This window comes from Lolium rigidum, chromosome 5, assembly GCF_022539505.1.
Source record: "Lolium rigidum isolate FL_2022 chromosome 5, APGP_CSIRO_Lrig_0.1, whole genome shotgun sequence".
In the NCBI taxonomy this organism is placed as follows: domain Eukaryota; kingdom Viridiplantae; phylum Streptophyta; class Magnoliopsida; order Poales; family Poaceae; genus Lolium; species Lolium rigidum.
Genome location: NC_061512.1, coordinates 228,324,433 through 228,350,636, shown reverse-complemented (window position 1 = coordinate 228,350,636; position 26,204 = coordinate 228,324,433). Strand labels below are relative to the sequence as shown.

The 26,204-nt window shown below is 45.8% G+C and overlaps 1 protein-coding gene across 2 annotated transcripts; it reads right to left on the bottom strand.

The window, feature by feature from the left end:
- Nucleotides 1-11,491: 11,491 nt before the first annotated feature.
- Nucleotides 11,492-14,714, bottom strand: LOC124652795 (transcription factor bHLH130-like). 2 transcript variants are annotated; one of them, XM_047191835.1, is made up of 5 exons: nucleotides 13,938-14,714; nucleotides 13,246-13,748; nucleotides 13,058-13,123; nucleotides 12,758-12,826; nucleotides 11,492-11,957 (listed from the first exon to the last, which is right to left on the bottom strand). In XM_047191835.1, the coding sequence occupies exons 1-5, from the start codon at nucleotides 14,431-14,433 to the stop codon at nucleotides 11,892-11,894; spliced, it is 1,200 nt and encodes a 399-aa protein (XP_047047791.1). In that variant the 5' UTR covers nucleotides 14,434-14,714; the 3' UTR covers nucleotides 11,492-11,891. The 2 variants fall into 2 exon arrangements, with proteins under 2 accessions (XP_047047791.1, XP_047047792.1); XM_047191836.1 differs by having other exon boundaries at nucleotides 13,246-13,751; nucleotides 13,938-14,346.
- Nucleotides 14,715-26,204: the final 11,490 nt, after the last annotated feature.

Below are 26,204 nucleotides of genomic sequence, written 5' to 3'. Positions count from 1 at the left end.
TTACACCGGAAGGGTACTTTGATTACATCAAACGCCATTGCGTAAATGGGTGGTTATAAAGATGGGATTAAGTATTCGGAAAGTATGAGTTGAGGCATATGGATCAATAGTGGGATTTGTCCATCCCGATGACGGATAGATATACTCCGGGCCCTCTCGGTGGAATGTCGTATGATTAGCTTGCAAGCATATGATTGGATCATAAGAGATGACATACCACGGTACGAGTAAAGAGTACTTGTCGGTAACGAGGTTGAACAAGGTATGGAGATACCGATGATCGAACCTCGGACAAGTAAAATATCGCGTGACAAAGGGAATCGGCATCGTATGTAAATGGTTCAATCGATCACTAAGTCATCGTTGAATATGTTGGAGCCATTATGGATCTCCGGATCCCGCTATTGGTTATTGGCTCGGAGAGGAGTCTCGACCATGTATGCATAGTTCGCGAACCGTAGGGTGACGCGCTTAAGGTTCGATGTCGCATAAGTAGATTCGGAATGTGAGATGGAGACCGAAGTTTGTTCGGAGTCTCGGATGGGATCCGGGGCATCACGAGGAGGTCCGGAATGGTCCGGAGAATAAGATTCATATATGGGAAGTCATTTTCAGAGTTACCGAAAAAGTTTAGGATTTTTCGGTATTGTACCGGAGGTTCTAGAAGGTTCCGGAGGGTACCATAGTGGGGCCCACCTATCCCGGACGACCAACATGGACCGGAGGGGTCGCATAGGCCCACATGGGCCATGCACACCAGCCCCCAAGGCCCATGTGGCTGTACCAAGTGGATAAGATCAAATCCCATGAAAATAGGGACTTAACTTGGGGGGGAAGTTCCCCCCCTTGTTTTGGCCGACCCAAAGGCTTGGAGGAGGGGCCAAGGCAGCCCCCCCCACGCCTATATAAGAGGGAGGGGAGGGCTGGGGCGCAGCACATCATTCCCCAAGCCCTAGCCGCCCCTCTCTCCCTCCTCCTTCTTCCTGCGCTGGCGAAGCCCTGCAGGAATTTCTCCTCCACCTCCACCACCACGCCGTCGTGCTGCTGGAATTCCGAGGGGATCTACCACACCTCCGCTGCCCGCTGGAACGGGGAGAGGATGGGAGTGATCGACACCGTACACGCGACCGAGTACGGAAGTGCTGCCGGATTGCAGCACCGGGGACGATCGTCTACACCAACAACGAGATCTAATCTTGTAGGATTTGGAAATCTTCGAGGGTTAGTCTCATATCAATCTCGTTGCTTCGATCTTGTAGATTAGATCTTGGGTGTTCCATAGATTAGATCTTGGATTTATTCGTCTTGCGGTAGGAAATTTTTGTTTTCTATGCTACGAACCCCATCAGTGGTATCAGAGCCATGTCTATGCATAGATCTGTTGCACGAGTAGAACACAATGGTTTTGTGGGCGTTGATGCTTTTGTTGCTTTAGTTTGTGTATTTTGCATCTTGCGGGATGGTGGGATGAAGCGGCCCGGGCTAACTTTACATGACCGCGTCTCATGAGACTTGCTCCACGCTTGACATGCAACTTGTATTGCATAAGTGGCTTTGCGGGTGTCTGTCTCTCCCACCATAGTGAAGATCCAATTTACTCTTTCTATTGACAACACTAGTATCACCGTTGTGGTTCATGTTCGTAGGTAGATTGGATCTTACTCGAAAACCCTAAACCACGTAAAATATGCAAACCAATTAGAGGCGTCTAACTTGTTTTTGCAGGGTTTGGTGATGTGATATGGCCATGATGTGATGATGATTATATTTGATGTATGAGATGTTCATTATTGTATTATGGCAACCGGCAGGAGCCTAATGGTTGTCTTTAAATTTGTTTAAGACCTGCATGTCTATTCATCATGTAATAGCTTTATTTCAAGTAGTTGTTATAGTAGCTATAAGTGATGGACAACCATGAAGCGGCGCCATGGACCTTGGTGCAATGCTGGTGATGATGGAGATCATGTTCGTGTGCTTTGGAGATGGAGATCAAAAGCACAAGAAGAAAGACCATATCATATCACATATTGAGAATTGCATGTGATGTTAATCCATTATGCATCTTATCTTGCTTAGATCGCGACGGTAGCATTATAAGATGATCCCTCACATTAATATCAAGATAATAAAGTGTTCTACCCTCGTATGCACCGTTGCTACAGTTCGTCATTTTGAAGCATCTCGTGATGATCGGATGTGATAGATTCTACGTTCACATACAACGGGTGTAAGCCATGTTTGCACACGCGGAATACTTGGGTTTGCTTGGCGAGCCTAGCATGTACAGACATGGCCTTGGGACACAGGAAACCGAAAGGTTGAACATGAGTCATATGGATGATATGATCAACATGTTGATGTTCACCATTGAAGCTACATCATCTCACGTGATGATCGGTTTTGGTGTAGTGGATTTGGATCGTGTACCACTTAACAACCATGAGGGATGTTGTATTAAGTGGGAGTTCATTAGTAATTAGATTAAAACATGAACTAATTATCATGAACATAGTCCGAATAGTATTTTGAATTAAAAGTTTGTAGAATTGGCATCCGTTTTCTACCATGCGCTAGTCTTGTAATTGAGATAGAAATAATGTTAAGTCTGACAAGTAACTTTACGGACTGGTACCGTATTGTTAAAGAATCAAGATATGATTAAGTCCTAATGCAAACTTTTAGTAAACCTCACATTGAGGATTCAAAGAGCAATGGTTTCAATTAGTACCAAATCATCTTGTCTCCGTGAAACTTGAAGTTCAAATCCGTTTGAAAAGTAAGGAGCTGTAAATTTTGTTTTCAGAAACAAGCAAGGTATGAGATATGTGTGATATCTAAGACCCTATTGCAAGATGATAGAGTATAATCTAGTGAAACTACATAAACTCATAAGTTTTATGGGAATGTACGAAGGTTGAAGACGCTAGGCGTCCCGATCCTCCAACTAGTTGGGCACTAACGATATTCGCATATCCATGAAGTGATCGTCCTTAGTATGCACCGTTGCTAAGACTCGTCGTTTCGAAGCATCACGTGATGATCGGGTGTTATAGATTCTGCGTGTGCATACAACGGGTGCAAGCCAGATTTGCACATACAAATACTAAGGTTAAACTTTACGAGCCTAGCATGTACAGACATGGTCTCGGAAAGTCGTCATGATTTGATGGATAAAATTATGAGTGAAATTGTTCATCACATTAAAAGGTTACTAATAGTGAAATCTAGAACACTTGTCATGTGATGACCAACTTCAAAGTAAGAACCTCGAGGTTATTGGTATTTGACCAATGGACCTAAAAGTTATTGAAGGTGAAGTGTTTTCTGAGAATGGGGAAAGCTAAAAGAGAAACCACAAAAGATATTTTGGCAGAAAGAAAGAAAAAAGACTAGAAAGTCTAGCTCATGTGTATATAGATGATATACATGTTATGGATGTATTCCTTGTTTGGTCACATAATAAAATTCTTGGGTATTTGTACCAGATTGGTTGGTATGAGATGTCATACAATACAACACAATACAAGAATACGATGGCCTAAGTGACTGATAAGGAATATGGTAATAATGCACGTCTGGAACATAATAAAGTGTTATTATGTTTGTCGTTGGCATTCTACCTAGCCCTTAGAATTTATAATAAAGAACTTAATAAATTGTTATTTTGCTCTAGTCAAATGAAAACAATGAGTTGTTCAAATTATGACATTGCTCCATGTACGATGGATAAGTTATTATAAATCTTAATGGTGAAACACACATACATAACACTGACGCTAAAATGCCATAAGGCAAATGATTTGAATTCCACTCATTAGTGGAACCGCCATTTAGGTCATGTTAGAAAGGAACGCATGAAGGAACTCCATGCAAATGGATTTTTGGAGTCATTTGATTTTTGAATCGTTTGGCGCTTGCAAATCTTTTCTAAAGAGAATGACTAAATACCGTTCATAGGCCAAGAGTTGAACGGGAAACTAACTTAGTGGAAACATACATGATGATATATGTGGTTCACTGGGAATAGTTGTGTGCGGGAGATTCTTCTACTTCATGAAAACTTCCAACAATGACTTGAGTATGTATATGTGGATATATTCGATAAGGAAGAAGTTTGAAACATTTGAATGGATTCAAATAAATTTCAGCATGAAGTGGAAATCATCGTAATAGAAAAGTCAAATATCTATGATTGGATCATAGTGAAAATATTTGTATTACGAGTTTTAGCAAACATCTAAGAGAGTTATGAAGTTGTTCTACAACTCACGTTTCTTGGAGTATCATAGTGATGATGAAGTATCTGAGATACGTATCCAAACCTTGTTGGATCAAAGATGAGATAAAATATTGATGTCATTATATTTTTGTGGATTATGCTTTAGAGACTTCCGCTTTTACACTGAATAGAGCATCATCATGATCCGTTGAAATGACACCATACAAGTTATGGCAAGGGTATAAACCCTAATAGTCCTTTCTTAAAAAATTTGGTATAAGTAAATAAGTTTACAACCAAAATCGGATGAATGTCTTTGTTGGTTATCCCAAGAGAATGGATTGGGAATTCTTCCCACTATGAAGTAAAAGACAAAAGTGTTTGTTAATGTTACTTGCTTATTTCCAAGAAATTGTTTTCTAGCGAAGTATTTGAGTGGGAGGACAATGGAACTTGATAAGGTTTATGAACACGAGCATGATGATCGAGTAGCGCAGCATCGGAAATGGTTCGGAAGCGGCCACGAAGATCATAGCTCCCATGTCTACAAAGAGTTATAGTCATGGAGATCGAAGTACTTATTGAACCTTGTAGGTATGGTTTACTTTGTGATCAAATAAATGATTTGTGGACAAAGGATTGATTTTGAACAATGATAAACCAACTGCAAACAAAGAAGTTATGATGGGCCCTGACTCCGTTAAAATGGCTATGCTCCATGAAATCCAAGATAGATGAATACTTTTTGAAAGTAAATGGATCTATAAAATAGATGGACTTGGATGGAATATCCTTAAAGAAACTTGGCTTATCGAAAAGTTGTTTACGACAAAGTTCAAAGAGTTGACTACGATAAGATTAGATCTTCCGTGGCAATGCTTATAGTCTATGTGGATTATTCTAGTAATCGCTACATATTTCTTTTATGAGATATGATAGTAGGATGGCAGAAATACATTCCTTACCAGAAGTGTGTATGAAGGATGTATACTAGATACAACCAAGAGTTTTGCTGGTCCGTGGAGTACTAGATAGGTATACAAACTTCAATTGGATGAAGTGAGTATCACGGAGTTGGAATCTTCACCGGATGAAATAGTCAAAGAGTTTTTGATTTCATGAGAAACGATGAAGATGCTTGCATTTGCAAGAAATTAAGTGGGAGCGCTGAGACATATTTATAATAATTTATGTAGATGACATATAGTTGGTTATAAATGATGTAATTATATACTTGATTAAAAGGTTTCATTGAGAATTAATTTCAATGAAAGGATATGGACTGAAACATATTTAGTGTCAAGATCTATGAAGATAGATTGAAACACATAATAAGTTTAAGTTGAAGTACATAGAATGAATATTGAAGTAGTTCAATATAAAAATATTAAGAAGGTGTTCTTTTCCATGTGAAGGTTTTACAAGACTTGAGTGTATTTGACACTCGATGAGTAAAAACACATGAGTGATTTTAGATCACGAATAATATGTACAAACTCAGATGTCCTGTGCTCTAAAGTGTTACGAGCATATACCAGAATGATTCATGTAATGATCATTGGACAACAGTAAGAATATCCCTGAGTGCTTTAGAAGAACCAAGGATATATATATATATATATATTTTTATATGGGTAATGACAAACAAATCGCTGTAAAGTGTTGCACCAATATTAGTTTGGTCACATATAAAAGTAAAATTTCAATCTCAATTAGGCTAAGTGTTATTTAAAAGGGTAGCACAATGAGCTAGAATATGTCTATGCTAGATTTAGATGAGTTCTAAATGTTGTGATGGATTCTACAAACAAAGGCGAGTATGACATTGTTTTGACAATGACCGAGGATGTTTAAGTCGAGGAGTTCTTTGAGAACTTGGTGTAGTTCCGATAATGTCGAACTTTGAAGCTATATTGTGTGTGGCAATATTAGTGACATATTTCGGACCACGGAATTAAGGTTCCACCGAGAGGACTAAGCATAGATGCCGACTCATTTGGAAAATGAGTGATGCGTTGAGACGCAAATGAATTGCAAAATACATACGTTTCTGAGCATGTCAGATCCGTTGACTAAAACCTCTCCCGTGAGCAAAACATGATAAGCACAAGAAGGCCAAGGTGTTATATCTTTATAAATGTAAACTAGATTATTGACTCTAGTGCAAGTGGGAGACTGTTAGAGATATGCCCAAGAGGCAATAATAAATTAGTTATTGTTATATCTTGGTGTTCATGATAAATGTTTACATCCCATGCTATAATTGTATTAACCGAAACAACGATACATGTGTGTTATGTAAACAACAAGGAGTCCCTAGTAAGCCTCTTGTATAACTAGCTTGTTGATTAACGAGATGATCATGGTTTCGTGATCATGAACATTGGATGTTGTTAATAACAAGGTTATGTCATTGGATGAATGATATAATGGACATACACCCAAATAAGCGTAGCATGTGATCAAGTCATTAAGTTCAACTTGCTATAAGCTTTCGATACATAGTTACCTAGTCCTTCGACCATGAGATCATGTAAATCACTTACACCGGAAGGGTACTTTGATTACATCAAACGCCATTGCGTAAATGAGTGGTTATAAAGATGGGATTAAGTATTCGGAAAGTATGAGTTGAGGCATATGGATCAATAGTGGGATTTGTCCATCCCGATGACGGATAGATATACTCTGGGCCCTCTCGGTGGAATGTCGTATGATTAGCTTGCAAGCATATGATTGGATCATAAGAGATGACATACCACGGTACGAGTAAAGAGTACTTGTCGGTAACGAGGTTGAACAAGGTATGGAGATACCGATGATCGAACCTCGGACAAGTAAAATATCGCGTGACAAAGGGAATCGGCATCGTATGTAAATGGTTCAATCGATCACTAAGTCATCGTTGAATATGTTGGAGCCATTATGGATCTCCAGATCCCGCTATTGGTTATTGGCTCGGAGAGGAGTCTCGACCATGTCTGCATAGTTCGCGAACCGTAGGGTGACGCGCTTAAGGTTCGATGTCGCATAAGTAGATTCGGAATGTGAGATGGAGACCGAAGTTTGTTCGGAGTCTCGGATGGGATCCGGGGCATCACGAGGAGGTCCGGAATGGTCCGGAGAATAAGATTCATATATGGGAAGTCATTTTCGAGTTACCGGAAAAGTTCGGGATTTTTCGGTATTGTACCGGAGGTTCTAGAAGGTTCCGGAGGGTACCATAGTGGGGCCCACCTATCCCGGACGACCAACATGGACCGGAGGGTCTCATAGGCCCACATGGGCCATGCACACCAGCCCCCAAGGCCCATGTGGCTGTACCAAGTGGATAAGATCAAATCCCATGAAAATAGGGACTTAACTTGGGGGAAGTTCCCCCTTGTTTTGGCCGACCCAAAGGCTTGGATGAGGGGCCAAGGCAGCCCCCCACGCCTATATAAGAGGGAGGGAGGGCTGGGGCGCAGCACATCATTCCCCAAGCCCTAGCCGCCCCTCTCTCCCTCCTCCTTCTTCCTGCGCGGGCTTGGCGAAGCCTGCGGGAATTTCTCCTCCACCTCCACCACCACGCCGTCGTGCTTGCTGGAATTCCGAGGGGATCTACCACACCTCCGCTGCCCGCTGGAACGGGGAGAGGATGGGCGTGATCGACACCGTACGCGCGACCGAAGTACGGAAGTGCTTCGCCGGATTGCAGGCACCGGGGACGATCGTCTACACCAACAACGAGATCTAATCTCGTAGGCTTTGGAAATCTTCGAGGGTTAGTCTCATATCAATCTCGTTGCTTCGATCTTGTAGATTAGATCTTGGGTGTTCCATAGATTAGATCTTGGATTTATTCGTCTTGCGGTAGGAAATTTTTTGTTTTCTATGCTACGAACCCCATCAGCAAAAAATCCTCTGAAAAATATATAATGACATTTCTATATTGTTTGTAGTACAATTTCCTTGTGCTACCGAATGCATCTCCTCCTGTCTTCATATTTTGGTGCTTTATTCCATTTAAGTTGTATGATACTTTCCCCATTCGAAAATAAGTACATGGATTTTTCTAAGTTTGTATGTATCTACACATGAAAATGCGTCTAAAAGCTTTTAAGGAATGAAGATTAAATTGGACAACTAGCATTGCCGATTTTAACATTAAAAAAATCAGACTTGGGCTTACTCCCTTTGTTCATAATTTTCTTTTGTTCTGAAATTTGTCAAAGTAAAAAAAGGGTTTGACTAAATACATAGGAAAATAATATCAACATCTGTAATAAAAATACATAAACATGAAAACATATTTAATAATTGCTCTAATAATTAAGATTAATTCCATATTATAGATGCTGATGTTTTAGGCACATAAATATTTTCTCGAACTTACAAAGCCTGGTTTAGAGCAAATCCATGACACAGTGTATTGAAAACGGATTGAGTAGGTCCAAGGCCCGGCAAGCAAATGCAATAGTTGGACTCCCAATACAAATACAAAAATAATACTACCTCCGCTTCAATGAATAAGTCTTATATGTTTTAAAAAAATGTAAAACAATGTAACGCTTAACCTAATATTATTGTTGTTAGTATTTTCAAAGAGTTTGGCTACAGTTTACTTGGCTTAACTTAAAACTTGTGGGTCATAACTAGAGTTGTAAATGGATAGGATAATTTCTGTGCCGAAACCGATCATGATTCCGTTACAAGGTATTTATATCTAATTTTAAAGAATTCAGGATAAGTATATCCCATTCCGAAGTGGTGGCATGGATATCGTATAGAATATGGTATAGCAAATAGCATGCAGATGTGGATTATCTGAAATTTAATTATACTAATCTGGAATTTAAAAACTGGGTATAGTTTCAGTCAAATACAAGGCATATCTTACATGGTTTGTAAGTTATTGAGTTACCAAATTAATTTTGGCGAGTGTTTAGCTCAAAATTTCTTGCACCGCTAGACTAATGTTTTACCTCTTTAGCTTTTATATATGCTATTGCACCAATGCTTTAGTCTTAGTGTTAATTGTGTGTTTTTTCTTAACTACACAAGACAAAAAAAAAAACACCTGGGATTTGCAAAAGTTATAATTATCAATCAATGAGAGCATATATCTTACTATATTTTGTATTCGGTCTGCTGACTCATTTCCAATTCGAATCCACAGTCTGAGATATCAACATTCTAATCGAAAATTGGATAATATCTGCTTTGATCCAAATCCGAGAAGAAAATGGTTTGAGTAAAAAACTAAAAATCCAATCCCATCCGATTCATTTAGGCCCCTAGTCATGTGCCATCGGTACCGTACCCACGCAGGCTCGCGGCGAATCGAGGCAGGTACACGGTGAGAAAGTCGTAGGAAAGGAGCGACGAGAAGTATGGCGGATGCCGCCGCCGTCACCGGTTTTTTTCCAGGAAACTGCGCGACATGCCGACATCCCGGCACTGGAATACGGCCAGACTCACGTCTCGCGATTCACTGCCGTCGCTTTCAGGTTCAGCCAGGCCGCCACATCTCTTTGGTCTATCCCCGGCCATGTCTGCGTACGCAACGCAACAGATGGAGCCATGGATAGCTCTGGCCGATCCGCGGCGGCCGTAGCCGGCACCGCAGAGACGCGCCGCCGACCAGCCACAGCGAGCCCACGTGTACCCGTGACCGCAGAAACAGCCGTGCCACGCAACCAGCGGCGGGAGACAGGTAAGCCGCCACGCGGGCAGGGCGCCCGCGGTTTTCGAGAGGCGGACTAGAACGAGATCGCGGCAGGGCAGAGGATCAGGAGACACCAAGACAGCGACTGCCGATAAAAATGTTCTATTGGACTCTTTAAAAGACCACATTTGGATGAACCCTATGTTTCTTGTTCAATGGATCTGCGTCTGCCGCTTGCATCGTTCGGCTATGCTGTCAGGGAAAACCAAACAGATCGACCTCACCATTTTGCAGATTAGAGTATTTCCACCTTCAATCGACGTCCGAACTGCTTGTTTGGTAGGCTCTCTCGCGGTGTCGTCTTTAGGACATGTACAATGGTAGAGAAGACATGTCATCCCGGCAATGCAATATTAATTTAATTATTCATATTACTATTCATGTTGTTGCAGGCGACGGGCCTCTGCTGACAGAGGTGCGATGCCATCCTGCCACCGTCAACCTCCTTCTCCAGCTTCGGCTCCCACTTCGGTGGCGCAGGATACTGCCGTCAAGCTCTAATTTCCACGCATCCCGGATTGCGGTCGCCTCGCCGCTAGCATCGAGAAATCCTTGTACACCTCGCGTTTGATCGACGGTGTGGAGCGCACTGACCTAGACAACGACGAATGGGACAACGAGGAGTTGGACGCCGCCACTGAGAAGCCACTGCGCTGGTGGAGACAACGATGGCGACTGTGGCATCTCTAACCTGGGATCACCACCACACAACCCTAGAGGACGGCCTCAAGGGTGCGGCCAGAGGGCGTTCCCACAATAGGTGGCTCGCCGCCACATTCTTCTGCGTCAAACCCGATGAGTCCAATAAGATCTTCTTCTCGCCGCACATCGAACAAGTCCACCCACTAGGCATCGTTGCTCGTAGGCGCCCAGATTGGGTCCGCATGCTCCACCTCCATTAGGCTACGACTGTGGTTGTTGATCTCCTACCACTAGAGCTCGCTTCCTACCCTAGGTTCGGCAGGGTGTTGATGCCATTGAGAACCATCTTCCACCCGCTGTTGATAGGCAGGCGCATCCGTCGACACAGGGTAGCGTGCGCACCTGAATCTTTTTGCAGCGGCGACGGCGCAACATTGCGAGGAGCCTAGTTTTTCCTCGCAGGCGCTAGGGTTTTGGGATAGGGGCTACGCAAGGTTGTTTGTGAGGGGGTGGTGTGCGAATGCGCGTATATAAAGGAAGGGAGCATGGGATGGGGCGGTGGCGCGTATTAACATCGACATGTTTCTCCATACAGCCATACGTGACGAGAGTGCAGGGAAACTTCCATGCCATTAAAGTGGCTTGACCAGACAGAGGTAGGCGACGAGCAGCCGCGTGGCCAACCTTGTGTCAATGACAAGGTGGGCTCACCACGACACGCTTGGGGCTTGGCACAATTCTCCTATCCAAAAATACTTTAGATAATTGTTTGGAGGGCGCAACTAGATACTCTTAAGATCAAGAACTCACTGCTGCCAGTTGCGCCAAACCAGTCCTTTTACAAGCTCTAGAAAGAAAACCATTTCATGCTCCATGCAGGAGGGGATTGCTCCAGTAAAGTAACTGAGAAAGAACAGATATCAGTAGCGTAATAACTAAGATTATTGTTGCAGGGTATGTACACTTCAGAATCCAAACCTAGGCCAGAACTAAAATCAAGCTCGCAAATGCCTGTGAGCCTGTCCCCAGGACCAAACGACTGCTAATTAATCGCCTGCATATGCAAGCTCGATCTCGCCTCGTTCGTACATCTCCTGTTTAATTCCCCCTTGATGATCGATTGATGACAGCACCCATTGCCGGCCCGTTCTCTGACTGTCAACTGGCACGGGTAAACAGCAATGCGTGCCACTAATAGCTAGGAGCCTAGAACCGAAAAGGAAAGAGACGGCTGGGAGTGGAGTGAGCGTGGAGATGCTTCTTCCACTGCTCCGGCGCTGGTATGCGGTCGTGCCGCTTTGCGCCGGCGGTGGAGCTCCATCAGCTGCCGAAGCGCTTCTGCCTGCTCGCCGAGCAGGTGCAGCTCGTCCGCCCCTCGTTCATCACCTTCACCGAATCAAGAAAATTACCACATTTATTAGCAACTTCGACAAGAGGGCGGACGAGACATGGTTTTCAAAAGAATTCATATCTACAAGGTTCCTAAAAATCTGAATTTCTTAGAATTCATATCTAAAAGCAGGTTCTGAAAATATGAATTTCGTATAGAGGTACACATAGATGGTTTCTATGAACCGTGTACAATCTTGTCAAAATATGAGTTGAACATTAAATAAATAATTTTTGATCTTCAAGTAGACATTGAAAAAACAATATTTGATCTTCAATGTTTTTGGCTCTAAGTGTACATTCTTCAAAAAAAATCATTTTTAAAGATTGAATATGAAAAAAAATGTAGTGATTTGTGTGCACATGGTAGACATCCATACATACTTGCATATTGTAGAAATATATTCTAGTGAAAAACGATAAATTTTTCATTTTTTCAAAAGTAGGCTACATGTAGCATATGGGCTCTGTTTGAAGTTTCCGCTTAGAGGATAAATAAATGTTTTTTTTTGTCAGTTCAATCAATTTTAAAAAAAAGATTCGGGAAGAAAAAAAAAGATTACTCGATCAGCTAAGTAGAAGAATGCACGTGAAGGATTTGGATTTAGGCATAATTAAAGTTGCCCCCTGCCCTAGTTCACAGGGCAGATCCAGCCGATCTCAACATTTCCGGTGAGCACGCCCGCACGCAAGATCAATCTCAGCATCACTAGGTAACCATCGATGCTACAGTTTCGAAGCCAAAATGTGTAGAACCAAAGCATGAGGACTTCGATCGTGTGGACATAGACACATACCTTGACCTGCATCTGGAGCTCCTTGATGTAGTCGACAGCCAGATCCAACATGTCGGACGTGTTTGTTTGCTGCAGTGATGAAAACAGTTAGTACGAACAGCGTAGGCGTGGCCGCGTGGCTAGGTAGAGCCAAGCAGCGTGCACGGCGTGGTCCATCCATGGCGATGGCGCGAACCAAATGCGGGAAAAAAATAATCATGCGATTTTGCTACTATTGGGCTAATTTGGCCGATCGCAGAGCCGTCAGGTACGGATTTTGGCGTTTGCTCGCGGTAGTACGGCTCGGGTGAATTCATTTACCTTCTCCATGTTTGGGACGAGCTCCTGCAGCTTCCGTATGCGGTCGCTGATCTTCGTCCTCCGCACCTGCGTACACGAGCAGCACGGCAGAGTCAGTTCGATCGGCGTCGAGATAGACGCGACGGCACGGCATGGATGGATGTACGGAGTATCTAATTTCGAGCTCTGCTCATGGTGGCGTTACTGACCCGTTCGGCGATGCTGCGGGGGTGGGTGGCGCACCCGCGCTTGGCGCGGATCTTGCAGGGCACGGCGTCCTGGAACTGGAGGAACTTCTCGATGGCTGCCATCTCCGGCGTCGGCTTGCTGCCGGCCGGCAGGCTGTACTGCTGCTTCAGCTGCTGCCTGGACGTGCCGTTCTTGGCGGCGGCGGGGGCGTCGCGGGGACGCTTCATGGCGCCAGGGGACAGCGACGGGGACGGCGAGGGCTCGTCCCAGCCGCCGCCGCCACCGGGGGAGGCGCCCATCGTCGGGTACCCGGGGATGCCGCCGTACCCGCGCGCAGCGGCGCCGTTGCTGCCGGCCTCCTCGCCGTCGCTGCCGCCGCCGAGCTCCTCGCTGGCCATCTCCGAGATCTGCGACATCACCGACCCCTGCCGCGACGAGAAGCTCAGCTGCCCCCTGAGCCGCGCGTCGCCGTTCCCGTACCCGCCGCCGCCGCCCATGCCCGCCCGCAGCATGTTCCCGTATCCTCCTACGAGTAATCAACAGTATGATCCCATTAATTGCAGGACGAGACGGTTCCAGAAATGGAAAGCTGCTCCTACTCTTATCAGTCTATGTATCTGCTCAAGCTCATGATTGCCTGCACAGCGCGCGCGCGCGAGAACCAAGAAAATTAAGCTCGACGAGTGCTGTGGAAGGAGTTAAGGCTACCAACCGTTGTCCATGTTCAAATGATTGAGGAACCCGGCGGGGGAGCTGCTCTGCCGGACCAGCCCGTTGTTGCCGGCGGCGGGGTCCGTGCCGCCGGTGCGGAACAGGCCCTCCATGGCCGCCAGCTGCTGCTGCGACTGATACATCAGTTGCTGCTGATGCTGGTGCTGCTGTTGCTGTGAGGCCAGGGAGGCGGCGGTATCAGTGGAGAAGTGGTTGGCCGGTGCCGCGGCAGGGCGGGGCGGGGCGGCGAGGAAGCGGGTGAAGGCGGCGTCGGCCGCGTGGTGGTCCGGGCTCCCTGGGCTGTGCCCCGCGCCGGCGCCAGTACTGGCCGGGAGGAAGTCCCCGCACACGTCGCCGAGCAGGGTGCTCGGCGCCGACCTGTACCGCAGCAGCCCGGGCGAGCTCATCTGCGGCGGCGTGCGCACGCCGGCGACCGCCTGCTGCTGCTGCTGGAGTGGCAGGTTCAGGTCCTTGGACAGCAGCGTACCGCCGTACATCACCCGCGTCGACTCCCTGATCACGCAGCAGCACGGTACTGAAACCCTGTGGCGGTGGTCGGGATATGGAAGAGGAGTGGCACGTACCGAGGTGGAAGAAGGTATGGGCTACTGGTGTGCTTCGGAGAGTTTCTTCTAGCTCGAGTATTTTAATGGCGCAAAAGGCGGGAGGCTTTTGATTGGCTCCTCGTAGCAGTTTTGCACTGGGGAGTGAGAAGCTCGGGGGTATTTATAATGGCGGAATTACTGGAACGAAGGAAGTGCCCTCGTGAAGAGGGTACACCGATTTGATCGAGCCTTGGGGTATCCGTATCTATGCCGTGCGCCAGCCATGGCCACCGCTCACTCTTTATTTCACTTTCATCACCGGTTAATCAATCGATTCAGAGCCATGGATTAAGCTCAATCAACATCACAAATCCAAACCCTGCTTTTGAGCAGTGGCTCGTCCATCATCCTACTTGCCCGGTTTACTCAAACTAGCCATAGAACATTTTTGTTAGCAATGGAAGTCGTGCATTATTTAAATTAAATCAAATCTGCATTTTTTGAATCAAAATCAATTCTACATTAGATAAAGAGCATAGTGGGTACAATGAATAATGGGATAAGTAAACCTATAAACATAGAAGAAACGGCATGGCCAAAGCTGCATTTACTCAGAAACGTTGGACCTACGAATTATACTATATGGGAGCTCTGGATAAAAGAAAATTACATCATAGCCCTTGACATTTACAAAAGGGATCCTATAAAGATAGTGCGGAACGACATTTGGTCCTCCTCCACCGGTGATGTAGACGAGCTCGACGCCACATCCACCAGCGTCGTTGGTGGAACAACATCACTTGGATACGGGCATGCGTTCATCGATGCAACAAAGCAGCAGGAGACTATCTTCCTTGGCACGCCGGCTTGAAAGGAGAAGATGGCGGGAGATCGTTTGTCCATCAAAAGCAACGATGAGACGCCATCAACCATCGAATATTCGGTGTTGAGGAACCCTTGTTTTTATCATGTCACCATAGCCCTCGTTGGTGAAGCATATCCACAAGGACCGCACACCCGATATAATTAGACAATCGCACAAGCATCGTGAGACCAACAACAACTTAATTTGCTTGGAGAAGCTCGAGAGAAGAGCCATTAGCAAAGATGATGCCAACTAAGCCAAGCAAACACGCATCGACAAAGCCAGCCCTTCGTTCCTTGAAGAATGATGGGAAGAAGAGCTAACAAGCTCCATGGCAACGGTAAACCAAACGTCATCAAGGACTTTTATTTGAGATAATACCACCACATCTATTTACCGAGATAGTATGGACACACACCTCCTCCATTCGATCTGTAAAAAGTTTCGGCGATTTGGCATAAAGTTGTACTAGCCATGAATAAAATCTCTGGCACTAACTATTGATTGGAGGGAGTAGAAAAAACTTATTATACAAAAAAAAATTGAGATGCACTTATCTTACATCAAATGGGAGAGGCACATTCCCTCCCCTCCGCCCACAGTATCCTGAGAAACCATTTTCAGCCCGTTGACAAACGTTATCCGTTCCGCGCACTTAGCATCTAGACCGGCCCAGCCCACAGCAGTCGACTACGTGGATCCTCGAGCGGCCACAAACTCCCATAACAAACACATAAACAAACCGGTCCACGAAACGGAAAACCGTATAAAAAACGAGAGTTCATTCACGGGGGGAGGCGGGGAGCACATGCGTGCAAGCAATGCAGAGACCTCAGAGCGATCTGCAGTATCTAAGCAGCCTATCGTCTTCCGGCTGCACTGACACCTGAGAATAATGTAATGTCCGAGAGATCGCAGCGATATATAATTTAAAGTGATTAGGTCGCTGCCTCACTGTCCATGGACCCGCAGGGTACCAGAGCAAAAGGATCCCGATCTCCGAACATGTCTTGCTCATCGGGAAGTACTAAATTTGGGCAAACAGGCTGACGAAATCTGAGCTTTTTATTAACCCGAGCAAGAAAAATAGATGGGGACGGAGACAACATGTGCCATCAAGAGGGTGTACCCTGCAGTGAACTGTCATTTTTTTCTTCTTCTTTGTAAAACAGATCTCTAAGGACTCGTTTGAATCAGAGGAATGCTATACGAGTTTGCACGATTTTCATTATTTTTTTCTATGTGTAGTGTTTGATTTGATTTGTGGGATTATAATGCTAAGAAATGCATAGAAAGTCTTCCTATAGGATTAGGTTGCTTGCACCATGTTTTGAAGAGAAAAAAATTCATCCACCCAATACTCAGATAACAATTTCTGTGTTTTTTCTTGTAACTCAAATGCTAACTTAGGAAACATTTTGTAGGTTCCAGATCTCGTAGGATTTTTTTTGGGAATTTAACTTAACATGACATGTTATCCTATAATGTTCACATTTCTATGTTATAAGAATCTTACAAATCAAACATGCGCTTAGTGACTATCTTTTTTTTGGTTTGTCAATGTAAATTTCCCTTCGAATTTATCGGACTAAGAGCTATATCAGAAGAAAAGAATAATGATCATTGGTCAAAGTTGCTCGTTAAACCGGCCAACAGTGCCCTTCTGTCACGGGACTCACGAACTTTTGCCGGAATCCGAACAACTTCGGATGCACAGGCCAAATTTCCCCAGATCACCCAAAGCTCGTCTCTGTTGTAGCCTTGCAGCTTATCGTCATCGCAATCGCGGGAGCCATCTCCGTTGTAGCCCTCGAGTTGTCGCCGTCTTGGGTCTGGAGCTTGTCTCTGGCGCTGTTGTTGCCTATTCGATGGTACCTCCGATGAGGGCTCCTCACGAGGGGAGAAGAAGTAGGGGCCATAGGGCGGAGTGCACACAGGACGATGGTACGCGATTTACCCAGCTTCGGAACACCTGCACGATGATAGGGCCTACTGCTGCTAGTCTGGAATTATCTGGGCGCTTTCGCGTTGTTACAATGAGTTGTGGTCGTGCCTCTAGGGCTCCCAGAATCCGGCTTATAAAGACGCACGGATCTAGGGTTTACATGGAGAGTCCTAGCCGGAATACAAGTTGCCTAACTACAGTACAATATCTTGCCGTGTACGTCAAGGATCCGCCTTCCATCAGGATCGTGATGGATCCGGATACTTCATGGGCCCTCACGGATCCGGCCTCCTTCGTAGGTCGGTTGGGATCCGGCTTCCTGTTCCTGGACTGGAATTCATCCTTCAGGATCTACAGCAACTGGGCCGCCCGATGGGCCACATGCCACATCACCGTCTGTGGGTCACCCGGACTTGCCGGATCTAGGCCATGCCGTTGATATACCCATAAAGTATACCCACAACAGGCGCGACAACAGTCCATGAGCTCGTCTTCGTTGGCGTGGGAGAGCGCAGCGGCCTGCGGGGTCGCAGGGCGGCGGCCAGCCCTCGTTCCACTTGTTGCACCTAGCAGAGGGGCATAGGGTGCAAGGCCGCAGCCTACCCTTGCAGATTGGGTGGCACCACGATGGGCCGATGCGCATCAACCGAGAGGCGGCAGTGGGTGGGTCACATGGCGACGGCTGGGGGTTGAGGCGACCACATGCGAGAAAGGAGGACATGCGGAAAAAAAATATGAAGGAACAAAAATATCCATTTTTACAATTTTAATTTATGAAATCTGCTAAGCAGAACCCTCACCGCCTCTTATATGCGCTTTTCTGAAATTTTATACCCATTTTTAAAGGGTGACATTTACGAAACCTATTGGAGATACTCCCTTCATTCAGGATTATAAGGTCGGTGCATATCCTAATCGTAAATTTAATCAATATAATACAAAATATATATTTCAAAATGTATATCATTAGAAAAGTTTAAAACGTTGGCCAAAGGGGGAATGATCCCTCCCTTGACTATACGTTGTTAGGTAGGATGAGACTCTCCCCGCGGATGGACGCTAGGATGATAACCCGGTTTATTCGCCCCTCCCCGCGAAATTACCGCGAGATGGGGATTCGAACCCGGGTGGGCTGGCTGCGCACTCGCTTGCCTTGCCACTGAGCTGGAACTCAGTTCTCATTAGAAAAGTTTAGATGTTCTATTTTCTAATGATACAATCTTTTTGGTACATTTCATATTATGTTGGTCAAATAAATGATCTAGATATATGTGATGGTCTTAGACTACTCAGACTACTCATAGTAGGAGTAACATAACTAGTAACATCACACACTGCAAGATGTTTTGGTGGCATGACATGTTAATAAGTGAGGAAAGAAAGTGAGGTGAGTTGTCATAACATCAGACGCCCCAAAACAAGATGAGTCCACAACATAATTAATGACACAATGCATGTAACCACATATAAGTTACTATCCACTATGAAGGTAGTAACTTAGATTAGTAACATCGTATATGTTACTAGTCTAAGTTACTCCCCACTATGCGTAGCCTCATAGTGGGAGTAATATCGGTAGTAACATTACACACCCTAATATATTTTGCTGACATGGCATAATAATTAAGAAAAAAAGTGAGTAACTAGCTATTATTATCATAACATGACACTTTTCAATATAAGATGAGTCTATAAACTAATAAATATGATATTAACATATAAATTATTATTAATATATGCATATTACTACTATATGTTACTTCTCATTATGATTAGTTTTATAACTTCATACATAATAGTAGTACTAATCTAACTGTAATTAACTAACTGCTAACTTAGTTTTTTTCGATAAAGACTGCTAACTTAGTTAATTACCATATGATGACATAATCAGGGCTGCATCTTCCTCGATCCGGTCGGCAGATCAAAGCCCATATTCCGATTCCGTCTCCAGGAATCAGAGGGGAAATCTGGTGACCCATGTGGCTCCACATGAGCGCCATCCTCCTTTGTGCCAAGCTTGCGCTTCACTGTTCCCAATATCCATGGAGAAAAGTCGATTCTTGTTTGCTTGATCCAACGCAGAGACAAAAAAACAGCACCGAGCTTTTGTGGTTAATGGCATAAAGTGCTAGGAAAAGGTGTGGAATATAAGAGAGGATGCTCTTGGGTTTGTTTGTTTGGCACGGCCGGGTGTGTAACGGTGGCCACTAGTGCATCAGGAGATTTTTCGTCGGGAGGTTGACCTTGCAATCTGTAAGACACAGGAATAAAATCCTGTTTTCATGGGTGTTTCTCTGAGGCTTAGTAGACATGTTGATGTCTGAGTTAATTGATACCACAGCCATGCCCAAGTATATTTATTATGGCATGGTCCATTTCTCTGTCGGGTAATTCATATTTACTTGGAAATAGACATGTCCTTCTATTTTGTTATTGACACAACTTACTCGTAAATATATATTATGCATTTGTAAATTAGGTAGAAAGTTCTTTGCGATATAGGTGTTAGGCAAGGCCAATAACTTTTAAGAGAACAGGCCAGAAAAGGAAAATAGTTCAAAGTGTGTTGTTAAGGGAGTATATGTACAATATATCCATCTAGATTCAAGTTCTCATGGAGGCGGATTTGTGTTTTTTTCTTCGGAGATCTCCTCTGCTGCACTCAATTTTTTTTTAAAGTGTTTAAAATAAGTTCAGGGGTGCCAACGTTTTCCTTTTGGTTTCTCGATCATTATCACATCTATAGCTTTTTATGTAGTGAACACAACCCTTCGGTTCTACTACGGTTGTATCACAAATATTTGTCATTTTAGATACTCACATGGTCTTCAAGATGTAATTTTGCCCACTAATATATATTGTCATTAGTGTATAAAACCCAAGAAAAATATAAGATCTAAAAATACCTCCCAGGATAAATCTACATGTGCTATTTTTTCAGTTTTTTAAATATGATAAAAAAAATTATATTCATGATCAAGGTATTGAATGTTTCACTGACCACGTGTCCAAAGTGACAGGTTTCGTGACAAGGATCGAGAGAGTAATAATACTAAAAACTGCTATGCGTACGATAGAAACTACCTGATTCATTTAGGATGCCAGGACATCCAAGTATCCAACCAGCATCACTACATAATACAAAATCGCAGCATGGCTGCTGCAGGTTTAGTCGTTGGATAGGGATCGGACGTACACATAAGTTTCGAATAACATTTCAAATACTCCAGTTCGACAGAAGAAGCTAGACCTATATCCGTAAACTGATTTTCCTTACATAATTTACAAGAATTAATGCATGCAAAGTTTATTTCCCGGATCAATTCTCGAGAATAGGCACATCAAGAACCCTGTGCTGTAGATTAAAGTGATGAACCATATCCGAGGATGCTATTCCTCAAGAGCCCAAAGACGTAACAAGGTCCCCCATTGTGAGGTTATGTGTGTATCTGCATAAGATAGCATAATTTTACCTACCATGATATGGATTTCTTGGAGGACATAAGGTATGTTTGAATGTTTGATCAGCGAGAAGGACATCGCCATGCTACATGGATGGATCGCTAGCTGCGTGGATCATGCATAGATGAAGTGAAGATCACAAGGAACAAATCCTCCGTAGTTATCTGCGAGAATGGCATAATACCGTCCCTCCGTCAGCAGATTACTACAAATAATTGTGGAATGCATGCGTGTAGCCGTGCATGCTCCCAAATGTTTTTTCGACCATCTTTTGGAATCTGATGTGTGTTCCGGTTGTTCCCACCGGTGGAAATACCTGCAATAATGCCTGCTGCTCTAAGAATATGAGATTTTGGCTCGTACAAAACGGAAGAATATCTCTGCAATTATTACGTAAAAGTGGTATGTCGTGTATATATCTAGGCGTCTAATACCGGTGCTCTGTGATGCTATATTCCACTGAGAATAATCCGTTTAATCGTGATAGCAGATGCAAATTTTGTGTCTCATAAAGTCAGAGTGGAAGGTACAATTAAGAACGTGATTCTAGCAAGACATATATTCCTCTCTCTACCTAGATCACGTCATGTTGTTCTTTCTCGCGGATAAGCTTCGAATTCTAGGAACTTCCACCGGTTAGGAGGCATTGCGTGTGGCTTGACAAAATGTTGTGTGTACGAGCTATCCTATGCTCCAAACCATACTGCCAACCGTCCCTTCACGTCTGGTGGAGCAAATTAAAAAAATCATCTCGTGAAATGGAAGTTGGTGTTTAGACCTAAAAAAGAAAGGAGGTCTGGGAATTAAAAATTTGAGACCTTTCAATATCAGCCCGATTTGTAAATGGTGTTGAAGAGGGTCCCTGGCAGTCTTATGAGAAACAAATTCCTGTGAAACACTAAGCTAGAGATTCTGCCTGCTGGACAGATATATTGTAGGTTAGAGAGCTACAGTATATCTGAAGGAAAGAATAATGATCACTGGTGATGGAAGGAGAACTGACTTCTGGGGAGATGTGTGGTTTGGTGAGATTCATCTGAAGGAGAAATTTCTTAGTTTGTTTGATATATGCAATTACCAGATTATGACAGTTGCTGGAATGGTAGAGAGAAGATGGAGAACAACTTTCAGAAGATGGCTTGATCCTTATTTGCAAAATGAATATAGATTGTTACAGGGTATGTTGGTCTGTACTGCAGTCGTAGGATGCATTGATAGACAAAAATGGAAATAGTCGAAATCTAGGAAGTTTTCTGTCAAGAGTATGTAGAACCATCCTTCTAATAACGGTATTGATAGATCTTTTAAACATCTTTGGAACGCAAAGATCCCTTTGAAAATTAAGATGTGGCTTTGGCTGATCTGGCACAATGCAATTGCTTCGAAAGATAATATGTCCAACGGAGGCTCGGTTGGAAACACAAAATGCCAATTCTATAATGAAGAAGAGACCATCCATCATATGCTCATTACTTGTTCATCTGACAAATATGTCTGGAGTGCTGTTACGAGATCAGTGGGTGTGAATAACCGACCTGAAACTTTCTCCTAGTTTTTTAAATAGAAGGCCACTTGGCCCAGCTTTATAGATAAAGCTATCAACACCATACAGAGTTACGATACAAGTCCGAGAACCATAAAACACGACCCGGTCCGAGAAGAGGAGCACATCGCCCCCTAGCAAACACCACACGCGAAGGTCCTAGCATAAGGTATCGATACAACGCCCTGAAGCGGGTCGAATGATAGACTAAACCGCCGCTCTAGCCCTCGCATGTAGCCTCCTGAGCTCGTCCCGCACCACGTCCAGCAGCGCCCTGTCCCTCCGTCTGACCAGAACCCTCCATGACTGCATGTGAATAAGCATATGATAGAAAGCATCAGCCGGGTTACCGATCAACTTTCCTTCAATAGTTAGTTTATTCCTAATATTCCAAAGCGACCAAGTAAGGGTCGCAAAGGTGAACCAAACTAATCTACGAAGGGGGCCTGCCAAACCCTGCGCAAGTGCGATGAAGTCCCCAGCCCCCGCCGGGTTCCAATCGCAATGAAGGAGTTCCCTAACCCCAGCCCACATGAAACTCGCCATGTGGCAGGTGAAGAAGATGTGGTTACAATCCTCAATCTCTCCACAAAGAGCACAATGGCCGTCGGATGGTCCCATCCTCTTGGCCACTTGCTCGCAAGACGGGAGCTTCCCTCTGATCAACTCGCCACAAAAAGATCTTGATCTTAGGAGGCACCCTAGTCCGCCGGACCTCCCCGAAATGAGTGACCGTCGCACCCCGCATCGGGCTGTGGTAGACGGACCTGGTCGAGAAGATCCCGCAGTTGTCGAGAGCCCATGACACCCTGTCGTTCTGCTCGTCAACCGGAAGGGCCTGTACTTCCCGGCATAGGTTATCCCACTCCACGGATTCCGCAAGACTGAACTGGCGCCTGAACTGGATGCGCCACTCACCGGGTATCCCCCCTAGCACCCTGGTCGCATGCACCGTAACATCCGGGTGAGTGCAGCAGCTGAACAGGCGAGGATAACGGGCGCGCAGGGGCCCCGGCCCCACCCACCAGTCGAAGTAGGTCCACTTCCCGTTGTGAACCGAGTGTTTCGCCCCAAGCTTGAAGTGCCACTTAATTTTCTGGATAGCATTCCAGAATTGCGACCCCCGCACTGGCACTTCCTTGGAGAAAAAAATCATGTTCCCCAAGATACTTGGCGCGCAAGAGGTCCGCCCATAGACCCTCCTCCCCTTGGTAGATCTTCCATATCCACCGAAGCATGAGCGCAATGTTCATGAGTTTGGTGTTGAGGATCCCCAAACCCCCCACCTCTCTAGGTTTGCACACGGTTGCCCAGTCTACCATGTGGTACTTCCTAGAGTTCCCGACTCCTTCCCAAAAGAATCGGGACCTAGACCTATCCATCGCATAGTGGGTCGAGTCATGCAGCAAATACACGCCCATAGCGAACATAGGCAGGCTCGAGAGGCAGGAGTTGATGAGCTCCAACCTCCCAGCAGAGGCCAAGAAAAGGCCTTGCCACGGGTCCACCCGGTGTCCCACCTTCACCGGGAGGAACCCCCAATCCGCCACCCGAAGCGGACTTCCGCTCACCGGGAGACCAAGGTACCGTAAAGGGCAGGTCCCCAGCTTGCAGTTAAGCAGGTTAGCCAGCCTGCGCTTCTCCTCATCTGGGACCCCTGTCACCAGAACCTCGCTCTTGTCAAAATTAATCTTGAGACCCGACATGTTCTCGAAGCACAGCAGAAGGAACTTGAGGTTAGCAATTCCAAGCTCTGTGGGTTCGATCATGATCATCGTGTCGTCGGCATACTGAAGATGGGTGACCCCCCTTGGGATCAGATGCGACACCACCCCCTTGATGTGACCTGCCAAGTTAGCCTTGGTGAGCATGGCCGCCAACGCGTCGACAAGGAAATCAAAGAGGATCGGGGAGAGAGGATCTCCCTGTCTAACGCCCCGCGCGTTCCGGAAGAAAGGTCCCACCTCTCCATTAACATTGATGGCAGTTTGGCCTCCCCTAACCAACTGCATCAGGCGATGAACCACCATGGCCGAGAATCCCTTTCTCAGCAACACCTCCTGGAGAAAGTCCCAGTTTACTCTGTCGTACGCCTTCTCAAAGTCAAGCTTGAGAAGAAGGCCCTCAAGCCTCTTAACTCGAAGCTCGTGCATAATCTCGTGTAAGGCCAGCACCCCCTCATGTAGACATCTACCACGGATAAACGCAGTTTGACTACGATCGATCGTCCTATGGGCAAGCGGCGCTAGGCGGATAGCAAAGGCCTTAGCCACAAACTTGAAAATAACATTAATAAGAGCTATGGGCCTGAATTGTTTGATGGTGTCCGCTCCTTTGACCTTGGGGATCAGCGTAATAATCCCAAAATTGAGACGCGCCACATCCACCCTACCAAGGACGAAGTCATTCAGAAGCATGAGAATATGTCCTCGCAAGATTCCCCAAAATCTCTTGAAGAACAAAACCGGTAGGCCATCTGGCCCCGGGGCCGAGTCCGGCTTCATGCTCAGGAGAACCTCGTCTAGTTCTTCTGGCGTGAAGGTGAGCTCCAGGGCGCGGTTTTCCCCATCCGCGATCCGCTTGTCCCTCTCCCAGAGGTCGGGGGCCAAGGAGAACACCCTGTCCTCCCCGGGCGCCCCCATGAGTCCCCGATAGAAGTCATACACATGTTCCATCAGGTCCCGTTGATCTTCCACCTCCCCTTGTGGTGTAATCAGCCGTGTAATAGAGCATTTCCTCCGGCGGCCGTTGGCAATGGCATGGAAGTATTTGGTGCAGGCGTCCCCCTCCAAAGTCCAGCGCACCCTACTGCGCTGCTTCCAATATTCCTCCTCCAACCTGTCGATCATGACCAACTGGTCTTCCAGGTGGTACCTGAGGGCCCATCCCTCTTCATCCAAACCCGTCCCGTCAGCCTGCCGGTCAAGTTCCTCGACCTGGGCGAGTAAGTTCTCTTTGAAGAGCCACTTCTCCTTGCCCAGGTTGGCTCCCCAGCCCTTGAGGAATTGCCGTAGGTTGCGAGCCACACACTGCCAGAGGTCAATGCAGTCCCGATGTGGACCCAAGTCTAGCAGGAAGTGGTTGAGTTTGGACCTCACAAGCTCCCCGAAGCCGTGGACATTGAACCACCAGGTTTGGAAGAAGAACCGTGGCGGTGGACATCTCGTCGCCTCCCCGTTGTCCAGCAGGAGCGGGTTGTGGTCTGAACCGATCCTCGTAACCGCTGTGACCGAGCAAAGGGGAAAGCGGGCCTCCCAGGCCGTGGACACGAAGACCCGATCCAGGACGCATCTGATCGGGTTAATCTGTCGATTGGTCCAGGTATACCGGGCCCCCGCCCGGTTGATCTCCCGCAGCACCATGGAGGCGATGGAGTCGTTAAAGCGGCGCACCCTAGGCCAATCAATGTTGTCGTTGCTCTTGTCCCCCGCGGAGCGAATGAGATTAAAATCTCCGGCGATTACCAAAGGAACTTGACATTCGGCGACCGCCCGCTCCAGTTCCCCCAGGAACTCTTCCGTCCTCCCATGGTCGGCCGGGCCATACACCAACATGAAGCACCAAATCATGTTGATATTGCGTTGAAGAATCTTGGCGGAAATGAAGAAAACCCCTTTTCTCCATTCCCCCACCTCGAAGGTCTCATCCCGAAACCCCAGAAGTAGGCCCCCCGAGTGGCCGTTTGCTGGAAGCCAATTCCAAGCAAACTGTCCCCCGCACTCGAGGCCCCGGAGCTTGCCCGCCGTAAAATCCTGCCTGATAGTCTCTTGCAGGCCGAGGATGTCCAGCCGGTTGCTCCGCATGTAGTCTCTGAGCTGGGTTCGGCGCCCCTCGCGACCAAAACCCCTCAGATTGTACGCGAGTGCTTTCATTTGGCCGCCTTCCGCTTCCCCCGCCCCTTCCTG

Coding starts and splice junctions, on each gene's coding strand:
- LOC124652795 (XM_047191835.1), bottom strand. CDS start 14,433: ATGTACGGCGGTACGCTGCTGTCCAAGGACCTGAACCTGCCACTCCAG. Junction 13,749..13,937: donor TCATTTGAACATGGACAACG/GTTGGTAGCCTT, acceptor TACTCGTAGGAG/GATACGGGAACATGCTGCGG. Junction 11,958..12,757: donor AGCTCCAGATGCAGGTCAAG/GTATGTGTCTAT, acceptor GATTCGGTGAAG/GTGATGAACGAGGGGCGGAC.